This window comes from Passer montanus, unplaced genomic scaffold (genome assembly GCF_014805655.1).
Source record: "Passer montanus isolate IOZ18808 unplaced genomic scaffold, ASM1480565v1 scaffold58, whole genome shotgun sequence".
In the NCBI taxonomy this organism is placed as follows: domain Eukaryota; kingdom Metazoa; phylum Chordata; class Aves; order Passeriformes; family Passeridae; genus Passer; species Passer montanus.
In genome coordinates, this window is record NW_024370816.1 from 4,454,940 (window position 1) to 4,482,373 (window position 27,434).

Here is a 27,434-nt window from a genome sequence, read left to right on the forward strand (position 1 = left end):
GGGCCGGGGCAGCGGCGGCCGCGGCGGGCACGGCCCGAACGGTCCCGACAGCTGCCGCGGGGCCCGCCGGGGAGCGGCCGAGCGGGGTGAGGCGGCGCCGCTGGCGTCCTGTGAGGGGGGAGGAAGGGAAGGGAAACGGACGGAAGGAAGGGAAGCTGTGTTGACAGCACCCCGGGTACCTTGCGGGGCCCCGGGCTGTCCCCTCGGAGGGAGCGAGGCAGGAGCTGTCGCCCCCCAGCCCCCCGTGAGAGGCTCCTTCAGAGCCCGGTGCTGCCCGGCCTCAGGGCGGAGCTGCCCCGCTCGGGGCTGGGATCTGGGCATCGCCTCGCTGGGAGCTGCGGGTGAAGCTCCACACAGCTGCCCTGGACTTCCTGGAGGTGTGCGCTGTTTGTGTGGAGCGGCTGCTGCCGAGGGGCTGTCACTGTAATTCCTCCATGCTCGCGAGGGGCCGAAGGCGACAGTCACCCAGCCGGGTCTGCCTCAGACAGGCACGGCTTCAGCTGGGCTGGAAAAGCCTCCAAGCCCACCGAGTCCAAGCTGTGCCCGATCCCCACCGTGTCCCCAGCCCAGAGCACTGAGTGCCACGTCCAGGCCTTCCTGGGACACCGCCAGGGATGGGGACTCCTCCCTGGGCAGCCCCTGCCAATGTCCGACTGTCTTAAAACTTGGTTATATGACTCGGTGTTGAAGTGTACTAGTTTTTGTTTGCTTGCTGGTACAAAATAGTACCAGGTCTCTGGGGAGGTGTAATTGCTGTCCTTTCTGCTCTGGTGTCCCCTCAGATATGAATAATTAATTAACCCTGTTGAGGTCTGCTGTGGCTCTGTAGTGAGAAAACAAAAGAGGACTATTATAAAGTATTTTTCTCTGTGCAGTCAGAACTTATTTTTATCTCATCTGGATCTAAAAACTTAAAACAAGAAATAAAGACAACACGTTTTTGTTTGTTTGTTTTTTTTTTTTTTATAGGATTTGAAGATGTCTAAAAAGAAGCTGAAGAAACTGTCTGGAAAGGAAGTGTCTTTGGATGGCCAGGATGACGACAACATGTTTTTGTTTGGTTTTTTTTTTTTTTCATAGGATTTGAAGATGTCTAAAAAGAAGCTGAAGAAACTGTCTGGAAAGGAAGTGTCTTTGGATGGCCAGGATGACAAAGTATGAGCAGAAATATTACTACTTTTATATCTTAATTCAACCTCCTGCATTCAAGAGAACATTAATTGTTTAGTAGCCTTGTGGTAGAAGGATGAATCCAATTTAAAGCAGGGTCATAAAGAACAGCAGGAGGGTTGAGTTGGGCAGATAAATGTGTTTTTCTTCAGAGGCTGTGAGTGGTATGGGTATCAGAAAATAAGAAACTTTTTCATTTTAGTGTATCTTTCTGTTTGAAGAAAGATTGGTTTAATATTGATAATGAAACCAGTGCTGTTTTCTTGGACTGTTCTGGATCTTGGATGATATATCCTAATTTTCTGATTAACCACAAGTTTGCTTCACAGCATTTTGGTGAGTGACTCTCAAAGATTTCCTTCTAGCCACTGAGACATAATTAATGACCAAAATTCTCAGCATGTTCTTATATAGTACATACTTGTGTCTAGTGAGTCAGCTTTCACTGAATCACTTGTAAAATACAGGTGCTACAGGTGTTACCACCTTTTGGTCATACTTGTGTGTAGCTTCCTATTGTTTTTTATTGTTTGTGTCCACTTCTGACAGGTTATTTACTCTCAGAAGTGCAAGACATAGTTGATAAATCAGTAGTTTATTAAATCCACACTTAAACTTGCTGGATTTTTTTCCTGTTGGATTTTGTAAGGAATATATATAAAGTAAGAGAGCTTTTACCTGTCTTCTCAATAATTTTTTGCAACTGTTAATAAATAAGCATTATTATAGCCTTATAAACTGATTTATTTGTGTTAGAAACTTTTTGATCATAGAGAAAATGTTGTTCAAAGTCAAATGTTTGTAACTATTATTTCTTGCCCTGATTTCCTTACTATTATTCAGTTTGTCTTTAAAAATTAACTTATCCTAAGATGCTTTATTGTTTTGAGGCTTTTTTACTTCTGTAATACAAAGGGTAAACACTTGGCTTAAAACCTTGTGCTGTAGCTCATTGCTAATAAGCTAGTTGGAAGAATACAGCTTTAACAGCAAAAAGATAAGGGAATCTCTAACCAGGAGCAAGTGTCCTGCAGTGTGATCCCAGCATGGGTGGGAAGTGTCTTACACTCCAAACTGATAGTGCTGGGAGGAGAGGAACAGTAAGAAAATTTGCTTATGATGATTAAATTAAATGAAAACATTTGAGAAAAGGAGGAGGTAGGTTGAAAAGAAATATTAAAAATGTCATGAAAACTCATGGTTGTCAGGGAATAGGCTTTAAAGAGAGAAATGATCAGCTGGAAATGGGTTTGTTATTATCAGAAGTTGTCCCAGCAGCATCATGAGCTCCACCTGCCCCAAGGGAGCTCCTTCAGTGCTTTCCAGCTGCTGGGGACAGCAGGGGGGTGCATGTGACCCCGGGGGGAGCCTTTGGAATTGTCTGTCATTCTGTTTGTTCTTTGCATTGCTGGCATGGGTCCTGCAGCTCCAGAACCAGCCACAGGCAGAACTTCTCAGAACTGCCTTAAGTTAGGACTCCCCTGCTTTCTGCAAGCCTTTGATTTTTGCATTAAGTGCTCTCTAGTGTGGAAGTAAACCAGATAAAGCCTCTCTAGGTAGGAAAAATCACTGCAGCAGTGACCTAGTTGCCTCACTGAGTCAGCAGGCCCCAGTTACTGAAGGAGTGAATTATTTGTGAAAGGATGAACTGTCTGGAGCTTCCTTATCCAAAATAATCCATGAGTTACCCTTCTCTGTTGTAACTTCCTACACCCTGCTGTGGTTTGGGGAAAACTGAGTTGTATAACCCAGAGGTGTATAAAAACTACATGGTTTTACCTGGGTGAGTGCCTGTGAATTGATCATGGTAGGAATGCTGCTGTCTCAGGTCTCTAGTTGTCACTGCTGTAGTGGACCCTGTTGAATCACTTTGTAAGCATTAAAGTCCTCCATGATTAAATCATGAAGTGCTGCTAAACCCTTTGCACCCTTATCTTTGCATGCACATCCTTGGCACCCTTTGACCTTAGTGTTTCTCTAAGGAGACAAACCACCCGGTTTTGACATTGTCTTATGAAGTTCTTTTTTTCAACTGCAGTTTTGTTTGTAAGACCCTGAATTTTTTTTTTCAGAACTCTGAAGACACAAGATCTTACAAGCACACTGCAAAAGGAGAAACAGATCTTCAGAGGTAAATTCTCAATCTGTCACTAAATAGAACTACTTAAAAATATAACAATCACAGACCGTTTAATGCTGAAAACTTTTTTTCAACCTGTTCTCCAAATAAAATAAGGTGTTTTAACCAGTCTTTCTTTGGATATTTTGAACCCAGTGTATAGTAAATATAATCACTGAGTATTTTCTCTGCTCTTATAAGAAAGTTTCCTAACAATAATTCATGATTTCTGTAGAATGGTGTTATATTTCCCTCCATTGTTCCCTTTCCAAGTTGCCCAGTCAGTGCAGGAGAAACAGTTTGAAAGCTGTGTGTGTTTTGGCACCGTGTCACCAAGCTGACCTTTTAGGTAACATGCCTCCTTTATCTCTGAACTGCTGTTAAAACTTATCTGTGTGATAAGAAGAAACTCAACTGTGTAGGGTGTCTCTCAAACCAACAGTGAATGCAGAAAAAGCTTTTTCTCCATTTTCTTAAAGCTAAAATGGCTGTACAGTGGAGAAAGGAAAATCCAAAAAATGCTGTATCAAACTATTTTGAAGGACAACTGTTGCTTCAAGTTCATATTTAGGAATATGGTGCTCATAAATGCTTAGCTTTGTCTCCATCAAATGCAGGTGCCTTTTTTGTTGCTATTTTCCATTAAGTGAGCTAAATTAAATTACTGTTTTGGTCATGTTTCTGTAGGTCCAAACCAGAGAAAGATGGGCATGAGAAGAAGCGACACCGAAGTTCTCGTGGTTTTCACGATCCAGAAGGAAGATCCCAGGAGAAATCTCCAAAGAGAAGCAAAACCCCAGATGATTCTTCAATTCATACTGAAAGGCAGAAGAAAATAGTGATCCAGTTTAAAGCCAAAGAAATCAAACATGGCAAAACCACCTGCACTCCTGATGTCGTGACTGCCAGCAAGGAAAGAAGTCGGTTAGATGGAACAGAAGGAAAAAGGCTCTGGCACAGCTTTGAACTTCAGAGGGACAAGGCACTGAAGAAAAAGAGAGAGAAAGCTGAACTCTGTAAACTCAAGCTAAAAGCAGAACAAGCTATGATAGAAAAGTTTAAGTCCTCTGTGTATGAGGTACCACATAGAAAGGCAGAGAGCTCAAAAAAGCAGAGTGAAGATGTCAGAATTCCCAAAAAGCCACCTGACAGCTCTGCAGGGACTGGGCATGGTGATAGACCTGCCAGCAAAGAGCCAAGTGCATTATCTAGCTTCTGGGAAGAAGAGGAAGAAGAAGAATATAAGGACTTGGCTGAGAAAAAGAGGTACACAAGTAAACACAGATCATCACACTCCTCATCTGAAACTCCACCACGACGGGACTCTCGGAAGCGCAAGAAACACAGCACTGGTTCTCCTGAAGCTCCCGAGCACTCAGGAACTAAAGGAGACTTGGAAGCCACAGCATTGTGTTTTAAGCAGGTAATTAGAACCCCATTCTTTGTATTATGTAGATGTTTCAGGATGGTTACTTCATGGCAGATTTATATGAGCAGACTGTCTTCTTTACAGAATCCAGCCAGGTTTCATAGCTAACTAGGTGGATTTTTCTGATCCTAATGTAAACCTTGTTTCCATGTTCCTCAGCTAAATGTTAAACAGACCAGAAGAGTAAAGGTCTTGGATGTTGGGGCTGTGTCTGCAGAGATGTTTCCATGGCTTTGCTTTGCTGCTGGGGGGTGTGGAATACTTTAGGTATAAATCAGCTATTTTTTGTTTGAGCTGATGTGGTTATTTCATTTTTTGAATGAATAAACTGAAGCAATGAAAACTTGCTGCCAGACAGAGCATTGCTTGTGGAGTGATGCCAGGAGAGCTTGGGGTGGATGTGGGTCTAAATAGGTATGTGTGCTGCAGAACTTCTCTTTCATCTGTGACAGGTTTGTTTCTAAGCTCAGGTTGTGGTGCAGAGCCAAACACAAGCTGGATCTTGAGCGTGGGGGTTTTTTGCTGTTGTTCTGGTGAAAATGCCCAGCAACTTTGGAGATTCCAGTTTGTGTTATGGTAGTGTTTGTGTTATGGTTGTGTGTATGCTAAGAGTTGTTATGTGCAAAGCTGGGGAGTCACTGAGGTTGGAAGGCACCTCTGGAGACCATCCAGTCCAGCCCCCCTTGCTCAAGCAGGGTCAGCCAGAGCTCATTGCCCAGGATAAAGGATGGAGACTCCACAACCTCTCTGGGCAGCCTGGTCAAGCACCTTCAATGTAAAAAAATGTGGGGGGTTAATATTCAGATGGAATTTGCTGTGTAATCCACTGTTGTTTATTTAAAAGAAATCTATGCATCTAGGCCTTATTAAAATGATACCGTAGATGCTAATAACTGTAGTTTCTGTTCCCTATTCACTTGGGAGTACCAAATGTTCTCTAAAAAGCCCTCCAAGACACCTGTTGTTGTTCTGTTCCTGCTTGTTTCTAGCATGTTGAGGACCCCTGCACATCTGACTCCTACCAGGGAGGTGAGGTCAGGAAGCCTGTGCCTGTCCCAAAGGTGAGTGAGGGACTTGTTTAACACTGTAGGGCTGTATTCCAAAACTCCTGTCATGGGGATCCCTTTTACCTCAGTATTCCTTGATATTTTGTGATGTTGGAGGGTGTGTGTTTGTTGTGTTTTTAATTCTCCCTACAGAGCTCTGAAGACTTTCCACCCCTTCAAGAAAGTCAGAACACAGAAACAGACCAAGAGGTTGGTAATGCTTTCATTTAACACTTCTGTGTTGTCTTAAAGACCAGGGGCACTGAGGTTGTGTAACTGGACAATTCCATGACCTTTCCTAGTGTTTGGCATTGTTGACTCATGATGTACACCCAAATGTGGAGCATTTATTTAAAAAAAAACTAAGCAAACTTGCTGAAGTGCTGCTAATCAGGAACTTTCTGAGATAAGAGTGTCTTTCTGTTACCATGTGCAACAAAAGGGCCTTCATAGTTGCTCACGTGCTCCAGCTATCTCATTTTTCATCCTCTAACTTTTTAGTTGGAAGAGAGACATATTTTTTAAGAAGTGCCTGTTAGGAAACTTGCAGTTTGTGTAGCAAAAAATACAGCAAAGTTTTTGAATACCATGTAGAAAGGTCATAAATCTTTCTAGGCCATATTTTGGATATCTTTAGTGGAGCATATGCAGAAGTTCTCGTGGATTTACATTTCTGGTACTGACTTAAAACTTTTCAGACATCATTTTGAGGCAGTTTTAACAGCTTTAATGCAAAAGTGTATTTTTGGGAAATAATTATGAAGGGATTCCTTCCAATGGATTACACACATACCCATTTTCTCACTGTAGATGCAGATAGTTGAAGACTTGCACGTTGCTCGTGTGGAGAAGAAGATGGCCCTGTCTGTAGTACAGACCTGTGGAGAACTTACAAGCATGGAGATAGATCTTCCAGAACAGGATTTAAATACTTCTGCTGGTATGTCATGATTGGATCTACTTTGCTCTCTAGTGGCAACAAGTAATTACAGTTATTGATGGTCTGAGTAGGGAGCACACAACTGATTATTTCTGCTGTTTTCTCTTTTCTCTCTTCCCCTAGGGGCTTTTAGTTCTGGTCTGAACATCCTAGTGGTGATTGACACAAATATAATGATTAGTCACCTCGAGTTTGTGAGATCCCTGAAATCTGAGGATATACCAGGTATGTCAATATGTTCTGATGAGTAAGAAAAACAGATGCTGTAAGAGCTTCAGGATACCTGAAGGAAACCAAGCCCTGGGCTCCTTGAAAAGGCAGCAGGTTTCATGCAGAGGCAGAAGGCACACACAGAGCCTGGTCCTGTGAACCCAAACCACTGCATCCTAGGGAAGCCTCAGCTGTGGAAGCAGAACCTACTGTGCTTACAGCCCGTGTACCTAAAGAGAGTCATGGCAGATGCTCCCAGGAATATGCTTAGATTCTTAGTGGTTCTTTCTAAGAACACAATGTAAGCCTTTAACCCCTTACTAGTGATAATTCCATTTTCTTGTCTCCTTTTAGCATTTCTTTTTATAGAAATACAAAACAATCTAAAAAATGTTAGGCAGGCAGTCAGTGCTTTGTTTCTGTCTTGGTAAAAGTGACAGAACTGAGCAATTTCTCAGGAATTCAAAATGCAGACCCTGGCTTTAATATTTGCCTCTGATATTCTGGGAAGCTGTTGGATATTTCATGTTTGCAGGATTGGGATCGTGCGTGTCAATTCTTGGAAGGCACATCTGGAATTGTCAGAATGCCTAGGGTGCTCATATGCTTTCAGCTAATGAATACACTTATTCCAGCCACCTGGAAAATACCTTTCCTTAGGGCCAGAGTGATTTCAGGAGTGTGTCAGACTGTATTTCTTCTCCCAGGTTGGAAATGCTGCTGTCTCAGGTACACTGAGATGCCTTTTTAGAACACTGCAACTCCTGGTCCTGCACCAGACCCACTGTGTTGAGAAGGTTGCTGATTCCCAGCCTATTTATTGTAAAGCAGATGGTTATTAATGCATTTTTAAAAAATTCTGTTCTCATAATGTGAATGAGAAAGAAAATAGTTGAAGTATTTGTCATGGGGAGACCAACAGAGCAGTCATTCAACTTCTGATTTCTCCTTATTCCTGTATTTCATATAAAAGCTTTAAAGTTCAGCCCATACTTAACCTACAAATAAAACCATGGTCCAATATCCACACTTTCTGTTCCTGGTTTAGGAGTGCTGGTTGGCAATGAACACAAGCCCTTGCTGCTTTTCTTTGCTGCTTGTTTTTGGCACAGTGACTGCTGTGGTCATTCGGGTGTGTGCAGCCTGCTATTCCAGCTGCTGTTTCACCTTGCTACAGCATCTCACAGCGGCTGTGTGCCAAGATAATCAGTGCAAGTCTGTGTTATTAATGTTTTCAAAGTATTCTGCTGATTAAAATTGTGTCTCCCTTTTGTTTGCCTGGTACTGTCACTTTTCTATGTAATCGGTATAGTGCCAGATTGAGGTTAGATTAGAAAGAGGGAAGTCAGCCTTTTTCAGCTCTTTTTCAAATGCTAGGTTCTCTCGAGCAAGGACTATGAAAACTACTGCCAAAAAGGTGTGAACTTGCATAAATATGATGCTTGAATTGAAAGTTCTCTGGTTTGTTTGGTAGTTTGTGTCACTCCAGCAAATACCTTTGTTTATTGGTGATGTTTGTTTTTTTTTTCTTCCAGGAGTTGATAGACTTGCATTAATAATTCCCTGGGTCGTCCTACAAGAGCTGGACAACTTGAAGAAGGGGAAAATGTTGCAGCATGTCCGGGACAAAGCCATCCCTGCAGTGCAGTTCATCTACAAGTGTCTCAAGAACCAGGATTCCAAACTGTGGGGGCAATCCATGCAGCTGGCTTCTCAAAAAATGTGTAATACATGTGCAATCCATTTGTGCTGGGTACTTCATCCTTGCACTTCACCTAGTGGCAACCTTAGAATTCTGAGTTTAATGGAGACTTCTTCACTCTGCTGTTTGCTAATTAACATGAGCTAATTTCTTACAGCAGCCTTCAGAGTTATGCAAGGCTGTGGCATGCGAATGTCTCCACTATCTCTTGTTTACCAGTTGTTTCTCAGTTTCACCTTACACTTGAGTCCTCGTGTGGGGAGTGTTAAATGTACAAAGAGCACCACGAGTGCACTGGGGTGTTTGTGAGGCTGAGCCCACATGTGTTTGTATTTGTGTGGCACAGCCCACATCCCTCAGCTGTGTCTGTCCTGCCTTTGCAGATGGGCTGAGTGACGAGAACAACGACGACCGCGTCCTGCAGTGCTGCCTGCAGTACCAGAAGCTCTTCCCACAAGCTCTTGTTGTCCTGTGCACGTGAGTTCCTGGCTGCCTTTAGCACTCCTGCCACACTGCTTTCAAGTCAGGGCTTAAAGAAAGAGCACTTTCTTGTAAAGTAAGCTCTTGGAAGGGCAATCACTCTCTTAAAAGCTAGAGTAGAAGCATATAATAAACCACTATGATTGGAGATGGAATCACCTTCATGAGCTTGAGGCCTGAAATAGAATTCAGCTTACTCAGTATTCAATTTTGAAACTAGTTAAAGCATAGGTTTCTCAGATTTTATTCTGGTTTCTCATAAAAAATAATTCTGAAGTTACAAGTAGAAAAAAAATGTGTGAATTAAGGATTTAGATCCAGTTAGAGACTTTATCCCTGTTCCCAGCCAGGTGAGCAGAAGCAAAGAAGGTGTTAATCTTAGAAAGAGGGAAGCTGGGGTTGGATTTGCTGCTGTTTCTGTTTGTGAGGATAACAGCTGACCTCTGGGTATTGATTCTGAGTTTGATAGGAGCAGGTGAAGGCAGCTTGAAGGACTAATACTCCTTGGCTCTACTTGCTCTGTTCTTGGTTAGAATCAGTTCCTTCATGGTTCAGTGAGTGGGATTAAAACTCTGGGCAGCGTTTGGATTGTTCAGGTTGACACAGGTGACTCCTGAAAATGCCATTTCAGTCACAGTGTTCATAGGGTAGTGATGGTGATTTTAGGTTTCACTGATCAAAAAACAGGAGGTGACTTCAGAACTGGTTTTCATCCAAAAATCCCTTTATCCTCTACCAATATACACAATGGGAATTTTTGAGAAAGTGCTGTGATGCAACTTTGTCCTGGAATTTTAAAGTAGTTCTGCTGGAGCAGAACCTCAGAGTGAGATAAAGATTTGGCCAGCAGAATAGTTAAAAAGGGTCTCAACAAGAATTGACTGTAGCCATCAAATGAGACAGTACTCTCTTAGAATTATTGCTGGTTTGCTTTCTGAGATCAAAGCAACTAAGCATCACTGCTGTAATCACTGTTGTAGTAATTATAGCTATTGTTCTCTTAAATGTAGACCCTGAAACACTTCTCAGTATGTTTCTCATTTTTACTTAATTTTCTGGTTTAATTTTTTGAACTGCTTCTAAATTATTGAGAAAGAGAACTTTGCCTATATAATGAAGTTCACAAAATAAGTTTCCCAAATACAAGTGTGCTGCTTTTATTCCTTGGTTGACAACAATTAATTGTTTTCTAGGGATGATAAAAATCTGTGTAATAAAGCCATTGTGAGTGAGGTCAAGGCATTCTGCAAAGCTGATCTGGTCACTGCTCTGCAGAATGTGAATGCAAATAGGCCTCAGAACTCTGAGGAGCTGCAGCAGCCAAAGCAGGGTGAGTCTGTGGAATGTGGTGGTTTGTGAGTTTGTAAAAATCAGTGAGGTAGAGGAAAAACAGTTACTGCTATACTTTCAGTTTTCCTATGCTTTGAATCCTTAGGAATGTTTTTTGTTTGAGGAAGGTTTTTTCAAAGGTTTTCTGAAAGTTCAAGGCATTAAACCATCTCAGAGTTCTGGGAAATTCAAAAATGACGTATTTTTATTTTATAGAAAAAACCATTGCATTAATTTCCTGTGTTTAGAGTAATTTAAAAGCTGTCCTGAACTTTTTGGGACTGAAGGAGGTTTTTTCATTTTTCCAAAGGTACAGGTACAGCTTACAGAGATCTTATTGTGCTTGCTGATAACCCTGCTGGCTCTATATGATCTAAGTTATTTAAGGAAAAAAGAAATGTGGAGTAAGATCATTAATGAGTAATACTCTGGGGACATTAACCTTCTTGGTTAGTAGCTTTTAATTAAAAATAGACACCATATAAGAGGTTGGTATAACTAGAAATAACTGAAACTTAATTAGGTGAAGCACATCTGCTTTATAAACCAAAGTGCAGTCTGTCTTTATTTATGGGGACAAGTTCTTCATGTGCCATCAACATGAATTAGATATAAACCCAGTTTCAATAAATGCCTTTTGTGTCATTGGTTTGACAGATACAGAACTTGGGAAGACAAGAGGTGATGCTGGTTTTACTGCACAGTTCCCAAATGTGCTTCCAGACCTTGAAAAGAACTTAGGAGAAGCTTTGTCTTGTATTTTGGAGACTGAAATGAAACTTGCATTTGGAAACCTGTGGATGGAGGTGGTTTCTTACATCATTTTGCTCGATATTTTGATTATTGAAAGGTTTGAATGTCCTTGGTGTTTTATTGCTATTAATACCTGTACCAAGCCAAAGCCAAGTCATCCAGGTCCCTGATACCATTGACAGGGAACAGCTCAGTGTTCACTTCTAATATTTCATTTCATAGCAAGATTATCCTCTTTGACCACTAGTGTGCAACATGTACAGTATTTTAATAGAATTTTAATGACACTGTAACACGGCTGCTGGTTTCTCACTGTGAAGTTTCAGAATTCTTTTATTAGTGGCATTAAAATTCTATTTCAGCTTTTCTACTCAAGTAAAACCCTGCACTGTAAATACATCCTGCAAGAAATCATTCCATCATGTTCTGTATAATATCAGGGCATTTGTTGCAGGCATTTCTTCCCCACTAGAGATGTGGATAAAACTGTTCCCAGCTAAATTGAGTCCAGTGCAGATACAGAATGACAGGGGTACTAATGAGAACCTCTAAACATGCTTGCAGAAGTGTGGTTTGCAGAAGATAAATACCCACGTACCAGGCACTTCCAAATCGTCCATGCTTTATTTTAGATTCCATTTTATAGCTGGTGGGGGGTTGTTAAAAGTTTAAATTTATTGCATGTAAGCCTCTGTGGCTTTAAAAATCCCCCAAAATCCTGGAGTGACAGTTGTTTGCCCTGATTAGCTGCTAAACTTTCAATCACATCTCTATCCACTTAGTTAATTTCTTTAAACATATCTTCAAACACTGGTTTCACTTGATAGTAGTGAATTCTCAATTTTTTTGCAATACATATATTTTACTTCATGTGTAAGTAGTCAGTGTTTATTTTTACTTTGTAACAGTAGTGGAAAATTAAAGGCATATTTACTGTTATGCCTTTTGTTCTTGTTACTGTTGGCTTTTGTGCACAAGTAACTCATTAGATTTATTTGATATAAATCAAAGGTATTAAGAGTTTTTGAGGAATGGGGAACCACGAATCATAAGGCTGATTGATTGTGCATTGCTTCTGAATGAGCATCACTGTTTAACCCATGGTGCTGCTGAATCAAATTTATCTACTTATTAATATCTATTTATTAATAGATAAACTTGTTTAAATCTGGTCATGGTCTTATTTCTGAGCAATCACTGAGTTTCTCCTTCAGCAGTCACAAATCATCACATTCTTGCAGAACAGAGCAGTTGTGGGATGTATAGGAATATGTCCAAATGAAAACCAGCTTTTGTATTTATAATATACTCTCTTCCAGATCCTGTATCTGAAGCCACCATGGACCTTAGCAAACCTGCTGAAATGTTATAAAAAACACTGGATGGCTGTTTTTGGTTATGTGGTGCCAAGGAGTTTATTTTCAACCATTGAATGTCTTTCTAAACACCTTTATGCAGGTAACAGTCCCTGGGAAAGTTACAAGTAAACTTGTAAAAAGCCTCCATGTTCTGCTTTGAGTTATGGAGCTGACTGTGTGTATTAATGGTCACCTAGGTCTGAATTGTTTTACAAAGCAAATAATGCTTTTCCCTCCTTTGCCCCATGTTACATGTGACCAAATGATCTGCATTTGCCAAAAATTTTATGGAGGAGCAAAGGATATTTAATATGGTATGTGAGGGCAGGGAGGTTTGTTTTAAAAAGAAGCCAACTAAAATAAAACCCCCACAAACCTTCCATTTGTTTAAAGATGTCTTTGAGAGAATTTAATTTTGACACAGACCTGGTGAACTCCCCTAGAGGGTGCTGGGCACTGCCCAGGCTCCCCAGGGAATGGGCACAGCCCCAAGGCTGCCAGAGCTCCAGGAGAGTTTGGACAATGCTCCCAGGGATGCACAGGGTGGGACTGTTGGGGTGTCTGTGCAGGGCCAGGGGTCAGACTCCATGATCCCTGTGGGTCCCTTCCCACTCAGGATATCCTAGGAATTTCTTGGTTCTACCTCTTTGGGATATTCTGCTGTTCTGCAGAGTTACTTTAGAAATACCAGTTGATCCTTGTGCAAGATCCCAGGATAAATTTGGAAGGCTTGGTTAAGGAGTGAGCAATTTCATGCATGTTTCTCTGAGATTGTACCTGATGCTTCTGAGCCATTTTCCTGGGCTTTTCATGTGCTTCTGTTAATCTAGCTATTTGAGTATTAAATTTGCCTGCCAAGACTGTTAAATCCTAACTTTTTTTTTTCCCTCTCTCTTACATGAATGTCTAAACATCAGATAAACCATTTGACTCCTCAACAGTGCGTGTCCTACTCCAGGAATCCAAAAAATTGCTCCATGCTTTCAGCTGCAGGTCAGACTACAACGGTGTCCTCCCCCAGGCTTATGCTGAAGTGACAAAACTGTGTGAGACCCTCGGGGGGGTAAGGGCAGCTTTGGTGTTTGTCCCCCTCACCCCATCCTCAAATTGTTCCATGTTCCAAACCTGGCTTAGATTTCTTAAATATTCCCATCATTTCCACTGATTACTCCAGGAAAGTTGCTGGAGTTTTCAAAATGAAGAGACCCTAACTTTAACTTTTATTTTCATGCAGTGAATATCTGCTGATACATTTTTTTCCCTAATATAAATGTGTTAGTATTGGAAAGGTGACTGAAAACCATTATTTAGTCTTAGTTTTCTATTGCATTTGTATGTGATGGGCCTTAGAGGCTAAACTTGCTGGTTCTCCTTGTGACATGAGTCCCATACAGCTCTTCTTAAGTGTGTTATTTCAGCTTTCTTTGTAGCTGAAGGGACTCCCTTGTATCACATGATTTGTGGTGGTTGTCCTGGCCCCTTTTGTGTTCTCAGAACTTGGGCTTCCCTCCGAGCTCAGCTCTGTGGAGAAAATTCCAACTATCTTGGTTTATGGTTACTGTCAGTTCTGTATGTAATGACATAAAAATTGGAGTTATGAGCATGGATGAAATATTTGGATTTATGGGGAAGAAGATAGGTCAGAACAGCTGTAAAGGTTCTTGGTGTCTTTGGAAAAGGATGAAAGGGAAAGGTCAGGAGTCTCCTGTGCTGGGACCTCTGTGCAATGCAGTCAGCCCTGAACCTGATGTTCTGTGTCATGAGAATCAGGCTCTGTCTGAAAACTTGTCAGGAGGGAAATTCCTCCCTGTCAGGGTGGGCAGGCCCTGGCACAGGGTGCCCAGAGACCTGTGGCTGTCCCTGGATCCCTGGAGGTGTCCAAGTCCAGGCTGGACAGGGCTTAGAACAGCCTGGGCTAGTGGAAGGTGTCCCTGCCCATGGCAGGGGTGGCACTGGATGGGCTGTAAGTTCCCTTCCAGCCCAACCATTGAGAGAGGCTGTGGATGCAGAGACTGTAACCAAGGCAACTCGAAGAGTTCAGCCTTGATTTCTTGAGAATTGCTTAAAGAAAATCTGTAGAAGTGTGTAGATTCTGCATTTCTGAAGTCAGGAACCAAATTGATTATTTGTTTGCTGAACTGTTTTATAAGGTGAGGGCAGACAGTGAGCAGGATTTATCAGAAGACATCATGGTTCTTTCAGAAAATGCTGCATGTGAAAAAATGGAAGCCACGATGCCCAATTTGCAAAGCACTGAGGAAAAAGAGCTACAGCCCAGCTTTCATGTGGCTCAGGAAAACAGGCACCAGGAAATCTGGTCGGTCCTGGAAGGTGTTTGGAACACCATGAACTTGTACAGGTACAGCTTGCTGAAGGGGCTCAGAAGTAACACATAACCTTAGATAACTTTCAAACAAGCACACTTTAGAAACTGTGCTTTTTTACCCTGTAATTAATCTAAATTAGCCCAAAAAAAATCACACAGAAGTTGTGAGCATGCAGATAATGTCAGTCAGAGATTTTTAATAACTGCTTTTCTATCTCTTCTTTACTTCTTTTAAATTTCAGTATTGAGCTATTCCAGAAGCTGGACCCCAGTGCAGTGACCATGGCTGCCAAGGCCTCGTTTGAGGAGGCTTTTTTGGGCCTGCAGAAGCTGCTGGCAGCAGTGAAGGACATCCGTGAGGGCATTGGCAGGTGAGCACTGCAGCTGGGCACTGAATGTGTCACAGGCACCTGAAGTCACAGCAGTCTGAAGTATTTCAGCACCAAACCACTCTTTATTCTGTGTGCTTGGTGACATGATTTGCAGTAAAAATCCTGCTGTCAAGGCTGCCTTGAACCACTGGTAGCAAAAGATCATGGAAGTGTTGCAGATGTGGAGATCTCTTTGTTTTCTGGTGTTTGACCAGCAAGTTGCCTCTGCTCAGGTGTAACTGGAACTATTATTGATTATTATAATTAATACATCAGTTTTGATGGCAGGAACTTTGAATAATTCAGAGAATTTGTGTTTCAAATGTAAGGCCTGCTCAGATGGGGTAAAGTTCCAGTAGACTGAAGGATGTAAAGTTCTGGGGCCTTGCTGTTCCCAGTTCTTCATGACAGCCATAACAATGACAATCAGCTGCATTCTCTCTTTAGATAGGATAATATTCCCTCTGTCTTCATAGAAACACAGATTCCCAGAGTGGTTTGAGTTGGGAGGGATCTTAAAGCCCATCCAGTGCCACCCCTGCTATGGACAGGGACACCTTCCACTGCCCCAGGCTCCTCCAAGCCCCTTCCAACCTGGCCTTGAACACTTCAAGGGGCAGCCGCAGCCTCTCTGGGCACCCTGTGCCAGGGCCTGCCCACCCTCACAGGGAACAATTCTTCCCCAGTATCCCATCTAACTCTGCCCTCTGGCAGGGGGAGCCCCATCCCTCCACTGTCTTTTTTTACAGCACAAAATATTAGAAGTTTCAGGAAGAATAAGGAATTTTCCGTGTTGTCTTGGCTTAGTCCTTTTTTTCATGGCTCTGAAATACAGATATATTCAAAGGATTACAGTCTCTTTCAAATATAAATAATCAAAATATTATAAAAATTAGAAGCAGAAAAATATCTGTAGAAATGTGAGCTTGAGCAGCTGAGTGCTGATGGATTCAATTTATTGCTAGTGGGTTTTTTCCCTCTAAGGAAATTGTTTCAATAAAGTAGGTTACTGCTAAACTTTGCTCTCTTCATTCTGATGCTAAAGCTTTTGCAACAGATCCTGTGGTATCAGTTTATAAATGTGGTGGATGAGATTAAATGGGAATATGGAATATTCAGAATGGTTATTTTTGTGTTGCAGAGGTGTTTCATTGAAAACTGTTGGTTTCCTTTGTGGGAGAGCTCTGCAAAAATAAACTCCTAATAATAAATAAAAGTACACAGGCTGATGGTTGGAATGGAAGAGTTTTCCTGGACACTTTGGAAATGCCTGCTCTCATGTGCAGGTTTGCAGTAGGTGGCATCGTGGAGCAAGAAGTGGGGAGAATTTGCACCAAGCATTCCCTACACTGGCCTTGAGTGGAGGGATTTAAGGGAGTTTGAGTGTTCTGAGGAGCTTTTACAGAGAGCCAGGAGCCAGGTTAATGTCTCACTGCAGTTTTATGAATATTACAGAATATTAAAGTAAAAATTTAGAAGCTTTCATAGAATCAGAATGGCTGGGGTTGGAAGGGACCTTAAAGCTCATCTTGTTCCACCCCCTGCCATGGGCAGAGACACCTCACTTTCATTTTGCTCTAAAATTGACCTTGCAGTGTATTTATATTTCTTCATTTTTGAAAAAAATGCCTCTCAGTGACTTAATGGCACGATTGCAGAAAAGAAGGCACTGGAGAAAAAATAGTGAGAAAGTTCTGTATTGAATATTTGGAGGTAACACAGCTTTTAGTGATCAAACACAGCTGATTCTGTGGTACCTTCTGATCCCTGCTGTCCAGAACAAAGAAGAGAAAATGTCTTGTGGAAGTTTGCAAGCTTAATCAGTCAATTATGTTGGAAGTTCAACTGCATTAAAAGTTTAGATTTTCAGATTGTTAAAAACAATTAGAAAAACATGATAATGCTTTTTGAGATAAATGTAATGATACTCTTACTCTTAATATTAAAAAATACTACACCAGTGGCACTACCCCACCTATTCAGGCTTGATGGCCAGAACATGTTAATGACAAATACAGATACAGAAAAGGAAAAAAAAAGTACTGTTTCATTGAAGATGTGTCAGTAACAGCTTTTGGCACATTACCCTGTTCTTGTAATTTCTGTAACACTATGCAGGTTTTTTATTTTGTCTTGATTTCTTCCTCTAACAGCACTGGTAAGCAGAGTGGTGTTTGTATTGCACAGTTCTGCATGCCAGCAATGACAGCCTTCAGCTCTGAAATTAAGAATAATCAGCTTAGCATGTTCTAACTATGTGTCTTTACTGTTGGTAATGGGCAAAGGGTATGAAACCTCTGAAATTTAAGCATCCAGTAAAACTGTGAAACCATGACATGATATTATATAATTTTGGATTATGGATTTCTGAGTGTTCTCACTGGTGGTTTATATTTGTATTTGGGTTTGGTATTATTTCTAACCAGTTAATTGGGGCACCTTATTTAAGATCTCTTAAATTAACTCTTTAAAATAAAATAGGGGTTTAGATTAGCTGATGTTTGCCCTCAGCTGAATAGAACTTGTGATTCTAAGCTTCTGTATGCAGTCCTTAGGGAATTGGACATTGTCCTCACGTTTCCTGCCAGGTTTCTTTTAGTTAAAAAATCCTTGTTCATAGGAAAGAAAGAAAATTCAGTCTTGGGTGAATTGATGCAGTTATTTGAAGTTGGATTTTTTCTTTTCATCTCTTGGCTAAAAAAGATTTTTTTTGTTCATATGCCAACTTGAAAATCACTCACTTATAGCATATATACTTAGATACAGGCCTCCTAAATATTTATACTGATGTGCTGTCACCTGTAAAATATTTGTCTGTTACTGACTGCATAAGGAGCCTGAGTTCTGCTTCTCTAATATTTTATCTAAATTGAATTTCTCTCGCACTCCCAATGGTTTGGAAAAATATGGTTTAATCAAGGACTCCATAAACATTTGTAAATTAAAAGTGTAATTTCTTAAGATTTCAGTAGTGCAGGAGAGTGTTACTATATCAGAACTGATCACTGAGTTGCAATAATTTAAAACCAATTCTGCAGGGTTGCTAGCTTTAGTACAGAATTCCTCAGATGCAGAGAAACTGTCTCCTCTTTATTTTTTCAGCTGGCCGGTGGAGGAATTACTGAGGTCTCTTCTCCTTGGTGTCTCAGTAGAGAATTGTCTTCATTCCCTTAGGTTTTGTGTCAGTTAATAATTTCTGCCATAAAGTCTCTAGATGAAGAGCTCTGCCTTTAATCTTCTCTGCACACAGTCTCTTTTTGGAAGTAAAATGGAGATTAGCTCCCTGTTCAAAAAGTATCAGACATTCCAGTCACTACTTGTTTGATCTTTCTGGTTCTATGCATTTATGTGAAACCTGAAACTGAATTACCTGCAGCCTTCTCTGCTGCCAGGCCCAGATTGAAATGTTCTGTTGTGCCAATTTTAATGACAGCTGTAAGAAATAAAGCTCAAATGGAGCTGGAAGTGGGCAGTGCTCCCCAGGGGCAGGGCAGAGGTGCAGCTGCTCACACCCTGGTGCCTTTAGAGCAGTCTGAAAAGCAGAAAGGTTTCAGACATGGGCTTGTAAAAGCCATGGTGCTTTGAGCCTGTAGAGCCAGGGGTGCCAGGAGGGGCTGACAGCTGAGGTATTTTGACCTATTTCTTATCCATTTCTATTTATTATTGTATCTTACACCTGTGTTTGGCATCAGATGAGTGACAGGACAGGAGATAAACATTGGGAGTGGTTTGGGAAGCACTTGAGATAAAATCATCAAGTCTGACTGTCTCCTTTCTCCCTCCTGCCCCCTAGACAGCATTTAACCTCCAGTTGGGTACAGATACCCATACTAATTTCTTGGGTCTTTCTATGGCATTCCCTTCTTTACCTGTCATGCTCAGTATTTCCAGAAAACTGTGTAGAACCACACTGGAGTTCTTAGGTTGAAGCTGAAGTACAAAATGGGGGGTGTTGTGGTTCTGCAAGGCTGTGCTGATGGAAAGGCCAAGTGACTCCATGGATTTCCACCCTCTGCTTGTGACCCAGTGTGGAGAGAGGAGCAGCAGCAGTGGTCAGTGTTGTAGTGCTGAGGTTCACATGGCTGCCTGCTTAGGGCAGTTGGATGTAAAAGCTTTATGGATTACTGATTTACAGGCAGTTCTCTAGACATAGTTCTGTAGTTGAGGCAGAAGTTTTATCACTGAGAAACTTCCATGGAAACGAGGGCAACTTGATCTAATGAAGTAATGGAGGCAGAGTCAGTACCCCTACAGACAGGTCCAGATTTCCCAGTGTACTCCTTCCCTTAAAAGGTCCATTTTCCATAGCACAGGGTGGTGGCTACAGGCAGTGAAAGGAACATGAAGTGATTGAAAGCAGTAGGGAGCAGTGGTGCTGAGAAATCATTGCTCTGCAGACAGGAATGTGTCAGTTTTGTACAGAAGAATACATTCCCAGACTGGAACTGGTGTTGCAGCCCCTGGTTAGCTGCAGACAGCACCAGGCTGTTGGATGGGTGCTGACCTGTTGGGAATCTGTGGGGGGAGTTATGGTGCAGGCTCTTCCCTCAGCAGCTTCCCAGGGCTCTGTATGGAGTCAGGGCTCTCCCCTCAAAGCAACAAATCTCTTACATTTAGAGCTGCTGTAAAACTTGGAGCCAAATGTCAGACTTCTCATTCCACAGTACAAACCCAGAAACCATTGGCTTCATCCAAGCAAAGGCCATAAAATGAGGCACAGGATTTAACATTAAATTACTTGGATGATTAATTACACAGTTTGGTTTTTTTCCCCAAAGAGCTGGAGGCACAGTGGGTTTGTCCATACACCTGAGGTCTTGCAGGGATACACTTGAGTGTGTTTCCTCCATTCTTCCTCTGGAGAGCTCCCATGGCCAGGTTTTGCACTGGCAGCTCTGTCACTTACCCAGTGAACAGGGATGGACAGATTTTGCCCCAGCATTTTGTGATGGCCTTGGGGTGAGATTATTCATAATAATCTCACCTTAGCTTTTATGCTGTGTCCATCCAGGCTGATGGCAGCAGTCAGGCAGGTTCTGCCTGGACTGGAGGGAATGATTCCATGAGGAATCAGCCTCTCTCAGGCTCGGGATGCTCTGCTCCTGCTGCTGCAGGTGCTGGGTGTGATAGGCAGGGCTGGATGGCCTGGAGCTGCTGGGAGTGGGAGTGGGAGCTGCTGGGAGTGGGAATGGGAGCTGCTGGGGGGAATGGGAGCTGCTGGGGGGAATGGGAGCTGCTGGGGGGAATGGGAGCTGCTGGAGGAATGGGAGCTGCTGGGAGTGGGAGTGGGAGCTGCTGTGCAGTTGCAGCTGCCAGGATTCCCAGCGTTCCCATGGAGGGTTGCTGGCAGCTTCTCCCTGCCGGGGTTTTCCGCTGTCAAGGCCGATTGTCGCTGAGGTGCCCGGGGAAGGTTCTGAGGTGTTTGCAGGCAGAGCAGCCAGCTGGTTCCCTTCCTGACTCGTAGTTGGCAGGTTTAAGGCAAACATTTTGGGTACTGCTTCTTAGGAAGCAGGGGGAAGAATGCATGACTAATTTTTGGTGATAATTCCTATGAAAAATGATGAGAAAAAGCAGTGGAGACTCTGCTTTTAGAGGGGACTCAACAATAAATCCTGTGCTGTGCAATGGTCTTCCAGCCTGCTTCAAACACGGGGTCCTTTAACTGGTATTTTTAAACTTACTCTGTTACTTTCCTTTTTTTTTCAATTCCTAATTAATTCATTTATAAATGAAGCTTACAGCTTGCAAGAGGAGGGAGAGAATTTGGGCACTTTCCCATGGGAAAGTAAATAGAGCTTTCCCCAATAGATTTTCTTTTTCTAAGTCCAGTCATTATCTTAATCATGATTTAACTATGTAACACGTAAAAATCCAGACTTTTCTCAGTGTTTCTTAACATATATAATGTGTTACTTCTCTTATAATTTTGTGTGGATTTTAAGGTACATTTTGCAGCATTTAGGAGGGTTCTGTTTTTCCTGGTGAATGCAAATGAAGTTACACTGAGGTGGAACTGAATTGTATCTGCCTGAATAGATGAGGATAATTAATTTTGTTAAAAAACAACTTCTTTACTGGATTTGGTTTGGAACCTTGTGGAAAAGGTGTCCAAGGTGCTTCATTAAAGCCACCTCTCTTCAGCTGCTACATCCCATTGGCTCTTGGCTGTGTTGGGTGGGAATTGGTGATTATTAGAAGTGAGTTGCAGCATTTGAGCTGTACGTGGGAATCTGGAGGGAATGAGTTAAAGCTGGAGTGGGAATGTTGTGTATGAGCCCAGGGGCCTCACTGATGGGCACCAAGGGGCTCTCAGTTAGTGCTGGGTTTCCTCCCTCCTCCCTCCTGCATAAATGGCTTACAAAAACATGGAGGGAATTTTTAATTAGAAAAAGCCTCCAGAAAAGTCCTCACAGAAATAATAAGCTCTTTAATTCTGTTAGAGTAGTAGAAGGGAAAATTCTTCAAACTTCATAATTTCCTTTTTGTTCAAGTAGTTTTTTTTTCCCTTGAAGATTTCTGACTTATTTTTTTAACTCTTTCATGACTCCTTTTCTACTTGCTTTAAAGCATCCCCAAACTTTTCTTTTTCAGAATTTTAACCCCAACCAGCAGTTTCCAAGATATTTGGACCCTCTATAACTTCCTCAGAAGACATGAGGTATGACTTTTTTCGGTGTGTGATCACTTCACTTCCAGCTTTTATTTCAAGTAGCTCTGAGGTCATGTCTCATCACTGTGTGTCCATTAAGAATTTTGATTCTTTGCTCTTATTTATTAGTTGTTGAATATAAAGATAGATTTTGGTTGGATTTCAACAAGTATTTGAATTGTTCATTGTGATTTTCTCAGTGCTCACTTGCTGTGAATGACTTCTGTTGAGAGTAAAAAAGCCTCAAAATGAATGTTTTTAGTAGAGTATTTCTGTTTAATATGTTACATATTTCAGGCTTGCATTGCTCTGCTGTGCAGGGAAATATATTTGGGGTTTGGGCCTTCACATATATTTTTGGAATTGATGCAAGTCAGAGCTTATTTCATTTGAGATACACACACATATATCTATATATATGTATATGTAAATAGGGTAACTTAAGGGGGGGAGGAAGAATTTTTGAAGGTCTTTTAGATTTGTGCAGAAGTGGTTAGAAAATGGAGCTGGAATTTGTAATATTAGATTTTATTACAAGACACAGGATGACTTTTTTAATGTACTGTCTCAACTTGAGAGCCTGTTAGGGAAGACATGAGGTGTATCTGCTATTCCTGCAGTATAATCGTGGAAGACATGTGATACTTGATAAATGACTATATTAATTCCTTCTTCTTTGTTTTAGATCAATAACAGTCTGAAATTCACTGCTGAGGAGCTGTATGAGTGTGTTTCACAGGAGCTCTACAGGTGAGCAGTTACTGACCCCACTGGGGGAGTTGAGGCAGCTTTTTCACCTGTATTAACCAAGGTACCATGAGAGGAATCATCTGGGTCAGTAAAGATCCCCCTTTGTGGGAATAGTGTAGGGAAAATAAATGGGGGATTTTTTAAAATTCCCTTTTTAATTTTATTGCCCGATTAACACAGAGCAGGAGACAGAAATTAAATTGGACTTGAGGCATCAGTGCCTACATGGAAATTTTCAGATGTTGGAGGTGAGGTGTTGAGCCCTCTCTCCTCTGCCTGTGGTTTCTGGCTCATTTCTTTATGAATTTGTGTCACTGAAGGTTTGTAAATCCAGGCTCTGGGAGGTTTCTAAAATGCCATCATGGTTTTTTAATAATTCTGAGCTGGCTAATAAAGGCCAGGTAACTGGATTTTGCTGTTGTGTGGCCAGGATCAGCTGAGTGAAAGGCTAGAGGGTGCATTACTCTAAAAAGCTTCCCTTTGCCTGGATTCATTCTGGGTCCCTGAATCTTCTGTGAAGTTCAATATACAGATTGCAAGATCAGGGGCCAAAGTTGTTCAGGGAGGAAAACATTCAATATTTGTATCAGTAATAAAAAACACTTTAAAAGCTTCACTCAAAGTTGATGGCTCTCAACCTGTATTGATACAGGCATAAAGAAGACAGTGTGTGGAAATTTGTGCTCAGCAGAGTAGAACAGGTGCTTTGGAGACTTCCCTGGCAGCCCTCAGGCTGTGCTTGGGAAACTCAGTGATTGGGGTTTTCTTCCTTTTTTGAGGAGCAGCTTTTAAATAGTCCTTTGATAAAGAATCTTTTGGAAACCTAAGTTATGGCATGTTTACATGTGATCAGGTTGAGATTACTCTTTTGAAAGGGTCTGAGTGGTAAGGGGGTGTATCCAGATCATTATTTTGAGTGTGAGTACAGGCCATGTCAGTGTGTGAAGGATGGTTGAACTGAACCTTCCAGAATCCCAGTCTGTGCAGGGAGTTGATGTCAGTGACCTCTCCTGACAGTTGTTCCCCTTTACCTGCCCTAGGAGGGAACGGGAGCTCTGCCAGTGGCAGCTGTGGGTTGCCTGTTGTGAGGAGCTCGTGTGACATCCTCAGATGTAGCAGCTGTAGTGCAAAAGTCACTGCTGCTGCTTGAGTTTGATGGAAACGTCCTTGAAAATGTAAGGAGTATTTGTAAAGATTCTTGTTCTGCTGTGTCCTGCTAACCTTTCTCTCCTGTCTCCCAGGGAGAGGCTGGAAGTGGGCTGCTGCCAGCTGGCACAGCTGGAGCAGACTCTGGAGCAGTGCCAGGCGTCCGTGCACAGGGAGGCCGAGAGCCGGGGCTGGCTCTGAGCCGGCTCAGCAGCCTGAGCTCCGCCTCCCGAGGGGAGGAGATGCAAAGGGAAGTGCTGCAGGAGCCAAAACCCTGCCGGCTTTTCTTCTCGAAGGCGCTGGATTGGGTTGAAGGGAAAACACAGTTTCACGTGGACATTAAATGTTGGGATTTCTGCTGAGAATTTTATTCACTACTAGATTGTTCTGTCTTGAGTGAGGGTGCTGCTGGATAGCCATGGATAGCCAGGAGAAGCAGGGCTGGTTTGGGATGCAGCAGCTGTGCTGTGCTGCTCTGAGCATCCAGCGTTCCTGTGAGGAGCTGAGCTGTTAATGGTTGGATAGGAAAACCCCTCTGTTTGTTTTGCTGGTAGTTTACAAGTCACAGGTGAGAGAAAGGAATCTGTTGTGTCACCCAAGGGTAGGAAGTAGCTGAGTGCAAGGCCAGGAATAAAGGACTGACCCACAGACACTGTGTGTCCTGTGCAGTGAAGGCCTAAGAGAGGATGTAGAATGGGCAGAGGAGCAGACTGATGCCTGTTGTTCCTTAAAGACAAAACAGACCTCCACCCTCACACAGGTGTTTGTCCCATACCCCTTTTCAGAGGAAAAGGACTTTTCTCCTTTGTTTAAGCAGGCATTTTATATCATACAGTGGAAAGCTGCTAGCAGTGCTCTTGGGGAGACTCCTGCTCTTGCCACATCCTTCTGGAAGATGGGCCTGGGTCCTCCCTGCTCTGCAGGTGACATCCCTCTCTGGCTGCACTGTTGGTTGCTTTCCAGAACTGCTTTAAGTCCATGAAACTTTCCAAAAGCCATTTTCTAAGGCCTTTTAACGCTACCTCTTCTTGTATGTATTTGTACAGAGATGAGCAAACTGGCAAAGTTCTGCAGTGTCTATTTTGATATTAACTTTTGGATGTATTTGTAAATTCTTGATTGTAAAAATGTAATTTATTGTTCCATTAAACAGTGGTTAATTCTGAGTGGCTCTGCCCAGTGGCTGTGGATTCAAGTGCAGTGCAGTCCTGCCCAGGCCCCCGTGCCAGGGAGTGGGCTGGAATTCCTGTTGGAGCACAGTGAGTGTGCAGGGCTGCTCCCATGGGGGTTCTCCAGCCCTGGGAGGCTCAAAGGTGCTGATGGGGGCAGCTGCAGCACAGGGTGGCTGAGCTCTGGGAGGTTCTGGGAAGAAGGGCTGGTGTGGCGGATGAGTCTTGTGTTCCCCACTCTTTCTGGCTCTCTCTGCTCAGCTGGACCAGCTTCACCAGCCTGCAGGGGCCAGTGAATTTCCTGGGCCTGGTGTTTTCCCAGTCCCATGGGAAGCTGGAGCAGCCAGCTCCTGCCCCACTGCCCAGGACCTGGCCCAGCAGCAGTGTGGCTCATCCCTAAAGCTGCCCAGGTGAAGGAGTAGCTCCAGGGGCAGCTCTGCCCCCCTGTTGTGCATTTAAACGTTTGTGTGGGCCCTGTGGGGCAGCACCCAGCCTGCAGAGGTTTCTGTCCACAGCCCCTGAGCTGGGAAAGCCCTGGCACAGACACTCCCCAGGGCCTGTGGTGCCCTGAGCTCCCTCGAGCAGCAAGCCTGACTCTCCACTACAGGCATGAGGGACATGGGACACTCCAGCCCTGTGCCTACACCCATCTGAAATGTCACTTTTTGTATCTCTTTGGACACCGCCTCCTTGAAGAAAAGGACACAGAGCCAGGTCAGGGCACGCCTGTGGTGCAAGGGTTTCCCAAAGGTACCTTTAATGTGTTTGCAGCAGCAGCAAGCAGTCAGTGCTAGTTTTGGCACCCAGAGTTAGATGTGCAGCACTACACATTAGACACCAAGTCATCCCACCCCAATGTTTGATCCATAGGAACAGAGAAAGTGAACTAAAACAGGACTATGAGCACATACAAAATCAAGTTATTTGTGTTCTATCACACTTCCAGCTGGTAATATTAGAAAAATAAACTTAAGACAGGTACTACAACACATTTTCTTTGCCAGCTGGCAAGAGTTTAAAACCCATGAGAACCCCCCTCCCCAAATTGTTGTTGTTGTACAAAGATCAGCTCACCCAGAGTAACAAAACTGCTGTACAGAAAGCACGCTCTGCATTCTCCTCAAAACACTTGGAGCCAGAATCCTTTTGCCACCCTAGAAAGTCTGGGTGTGTCATGTCCAGAAACCCTCTGCAGCTCTAAGGAAGGTGGTGCAGACTAACTCACACTACTACAGCAGAGGCAGCAGCTCACCTGTGGGGGCAATCCACTGTCTCACTCGGGCTCTAGAAACTCCAAGGCTGTCTCTTTGTTTCAATAACCTTTATCTGCCATTTGCATTTCAACAGACAAGATACTCTGCTGAGTATATAAAAACTGTTATAAAAAGGCAATTGTAAAAGATAAGGTATTAGCAGAGGCATGTCAGCTTTTTTAATAAAAAAAATAGCCATTATATCTATTTAAATAAGGCTTCTTGTTACAGATTGTTCCAGTCACTGAAGGAAACCAAGGCCTGATGAAAGAAGAAAACATTATCCCCCACAAATGTTACCCTTCCTGCCCCAAGAACACACCTCCAAGAATTCATCCAATGTGCAAAGTGACAAATACTGGGGGAAGCTCCTGAAATGATATGCCCAGTCTAGTTTCTCTTGCGTTATTGTCAAAATCTTAAAACAAAACCAAAACCTTTAAAGTTCTAAAATACACAAAAAAACCCTTCATCTCAATATTTTTTTCCAAAACAAATATATACAGCACGTTAATATGCAATATGCAAAAGCTCTGTGTTGCTGTTGGCAACATCTATGCCCTCCCCACCCCTATTCACAGGTGTACCTCTAACTGAAACACAATTACATCACTAAGCCTGTTAGTTTGAAAAGGGAATTTAATTCACTTAAAACTTGTAAATTTTGGTGTAGGGGCTCCACTCATTCGACTCCGGATTGTAGACCTCAAGTGTGTTCAAGAACTCGTTGCCATCAAAGCCCCCCACTGCATAAATGGTGTTGGCCACGGTGGTGATGCCGGCGTTGCTCCTGGGCGTGGTCATGCTGCCCATCATCTTCCACTCGTTCCTGGCAGGGTCGTACATCTCCACGCAGTTCACTGCATGTGTGCCGTCAAATCCTCCAGCCACAAACAGCTTCCCTGTGTGGGGAAAGGGAGCCATGCTCACTGCTCAGCACCAGCTGGCCCTGTGCTCCCACCAGGAGGCTCAGCAAAGCCCCAAGGGACCCAGGTGTTGTCGCAGACCTTGGCCTGGTCAAGGTCTGCACTTACAGCAGCAATCTGCTTTGGGGCTCCTGCCCATGACAGCTGACAGGAATTTGATTCAGAGTAAGAGCAAAGTCCAAATTCAATCAGGTGCAGAACACTCAGAACAAAGTGCCCCACAACCAAGAGGTTTTTGCTTTTTAATTAGAAGTGGCCGTTTAGCCAGGCTCCTAGTGTATTGTTTCCTGCCCAGCTTTGTATTCTAC

General features: G+C 42.8%; 2 protein-coding genes across 8 annotated transcripts in view; one reads left to right on the forward strand and one right to left on the reverse strand.

The window, feature by feature from the left end:
• The first annotated feature begins 15 nt into the window (after positions 1–15).
• On the forward strand, positions 16–26,665 carry SWT1 (SWT1 RNA endoribonuclease homolog). 6 transcript variants are annotated; one of them, XM_039726222.1, is made up of 19 exons: positions 16–86; positions 1,081–1,155; positions 3,243–3,301; positions 3,977–4,712; positions 5,708–5,779; positions 5,918–5,974; positions 6,575–6,704; positions 6,828–6,929; positions 8,450–8,638; positions 9,000–9,093; positions 10,290–10,426; positions 11,083–11,231; positions 12,498–12,636; positions 13,454–13,599; positions 14,687–14,895; positions 15,105–15,233; positions 21,825–21,891; positions 22,568–22,632; positions 24,932–26,665. In XM_039726222.1, exons 2-19 carry the CDS (start codon positions 1,090–1,092, stop codon positions 24,936–24,938), a joined length of 2,553 nt encoding a protein of 850 aa, XP_039582156.1. In that variant the 5' UTR covers positions 16–86; positions 1,081–1,089; the 3' UTR covers positions 24,939–26,665. The 6 variants fall into 6 exon arrangements, 4 of the variants coding, with proteins under 4 accessions (XP_039582156.1, XP_039582154.1, XP_039582157.1 ...); XM_039726220.1 differs by lacking the exon at positions 24,932–26,665 and adding an exon at positions 23,874–24,925; XM_039726221.1 differs by lacking the exons at positions 16–86; positions 24,932–26,665 and adding an exon at positions 23,874–24,925 and having other exon boundaries at positions 1,089–1,155; positions 3,209–3,301.
• Positions 25,683–27,434, reverse strand: part of LOC120510419 (influenza virus NS1A binding protein) — a 16,635-nt gene continuing 14,883 nt past the window's right edge. For both annotated transcript variants that reach the window (XM_039726224.1, XM_039726226.1), the window contains exon 15: positions 25,683–27,102. In XM_039726224.1, the coding sequence (XP_039582158.1) occupies positions 26,849–27,102 (254 nt within the window). In that variant the 3' untranslated portion in view covers positions 25,683–26,848. The remainder of the gene's footprint in view (positions 27,103–27,434) is intronic.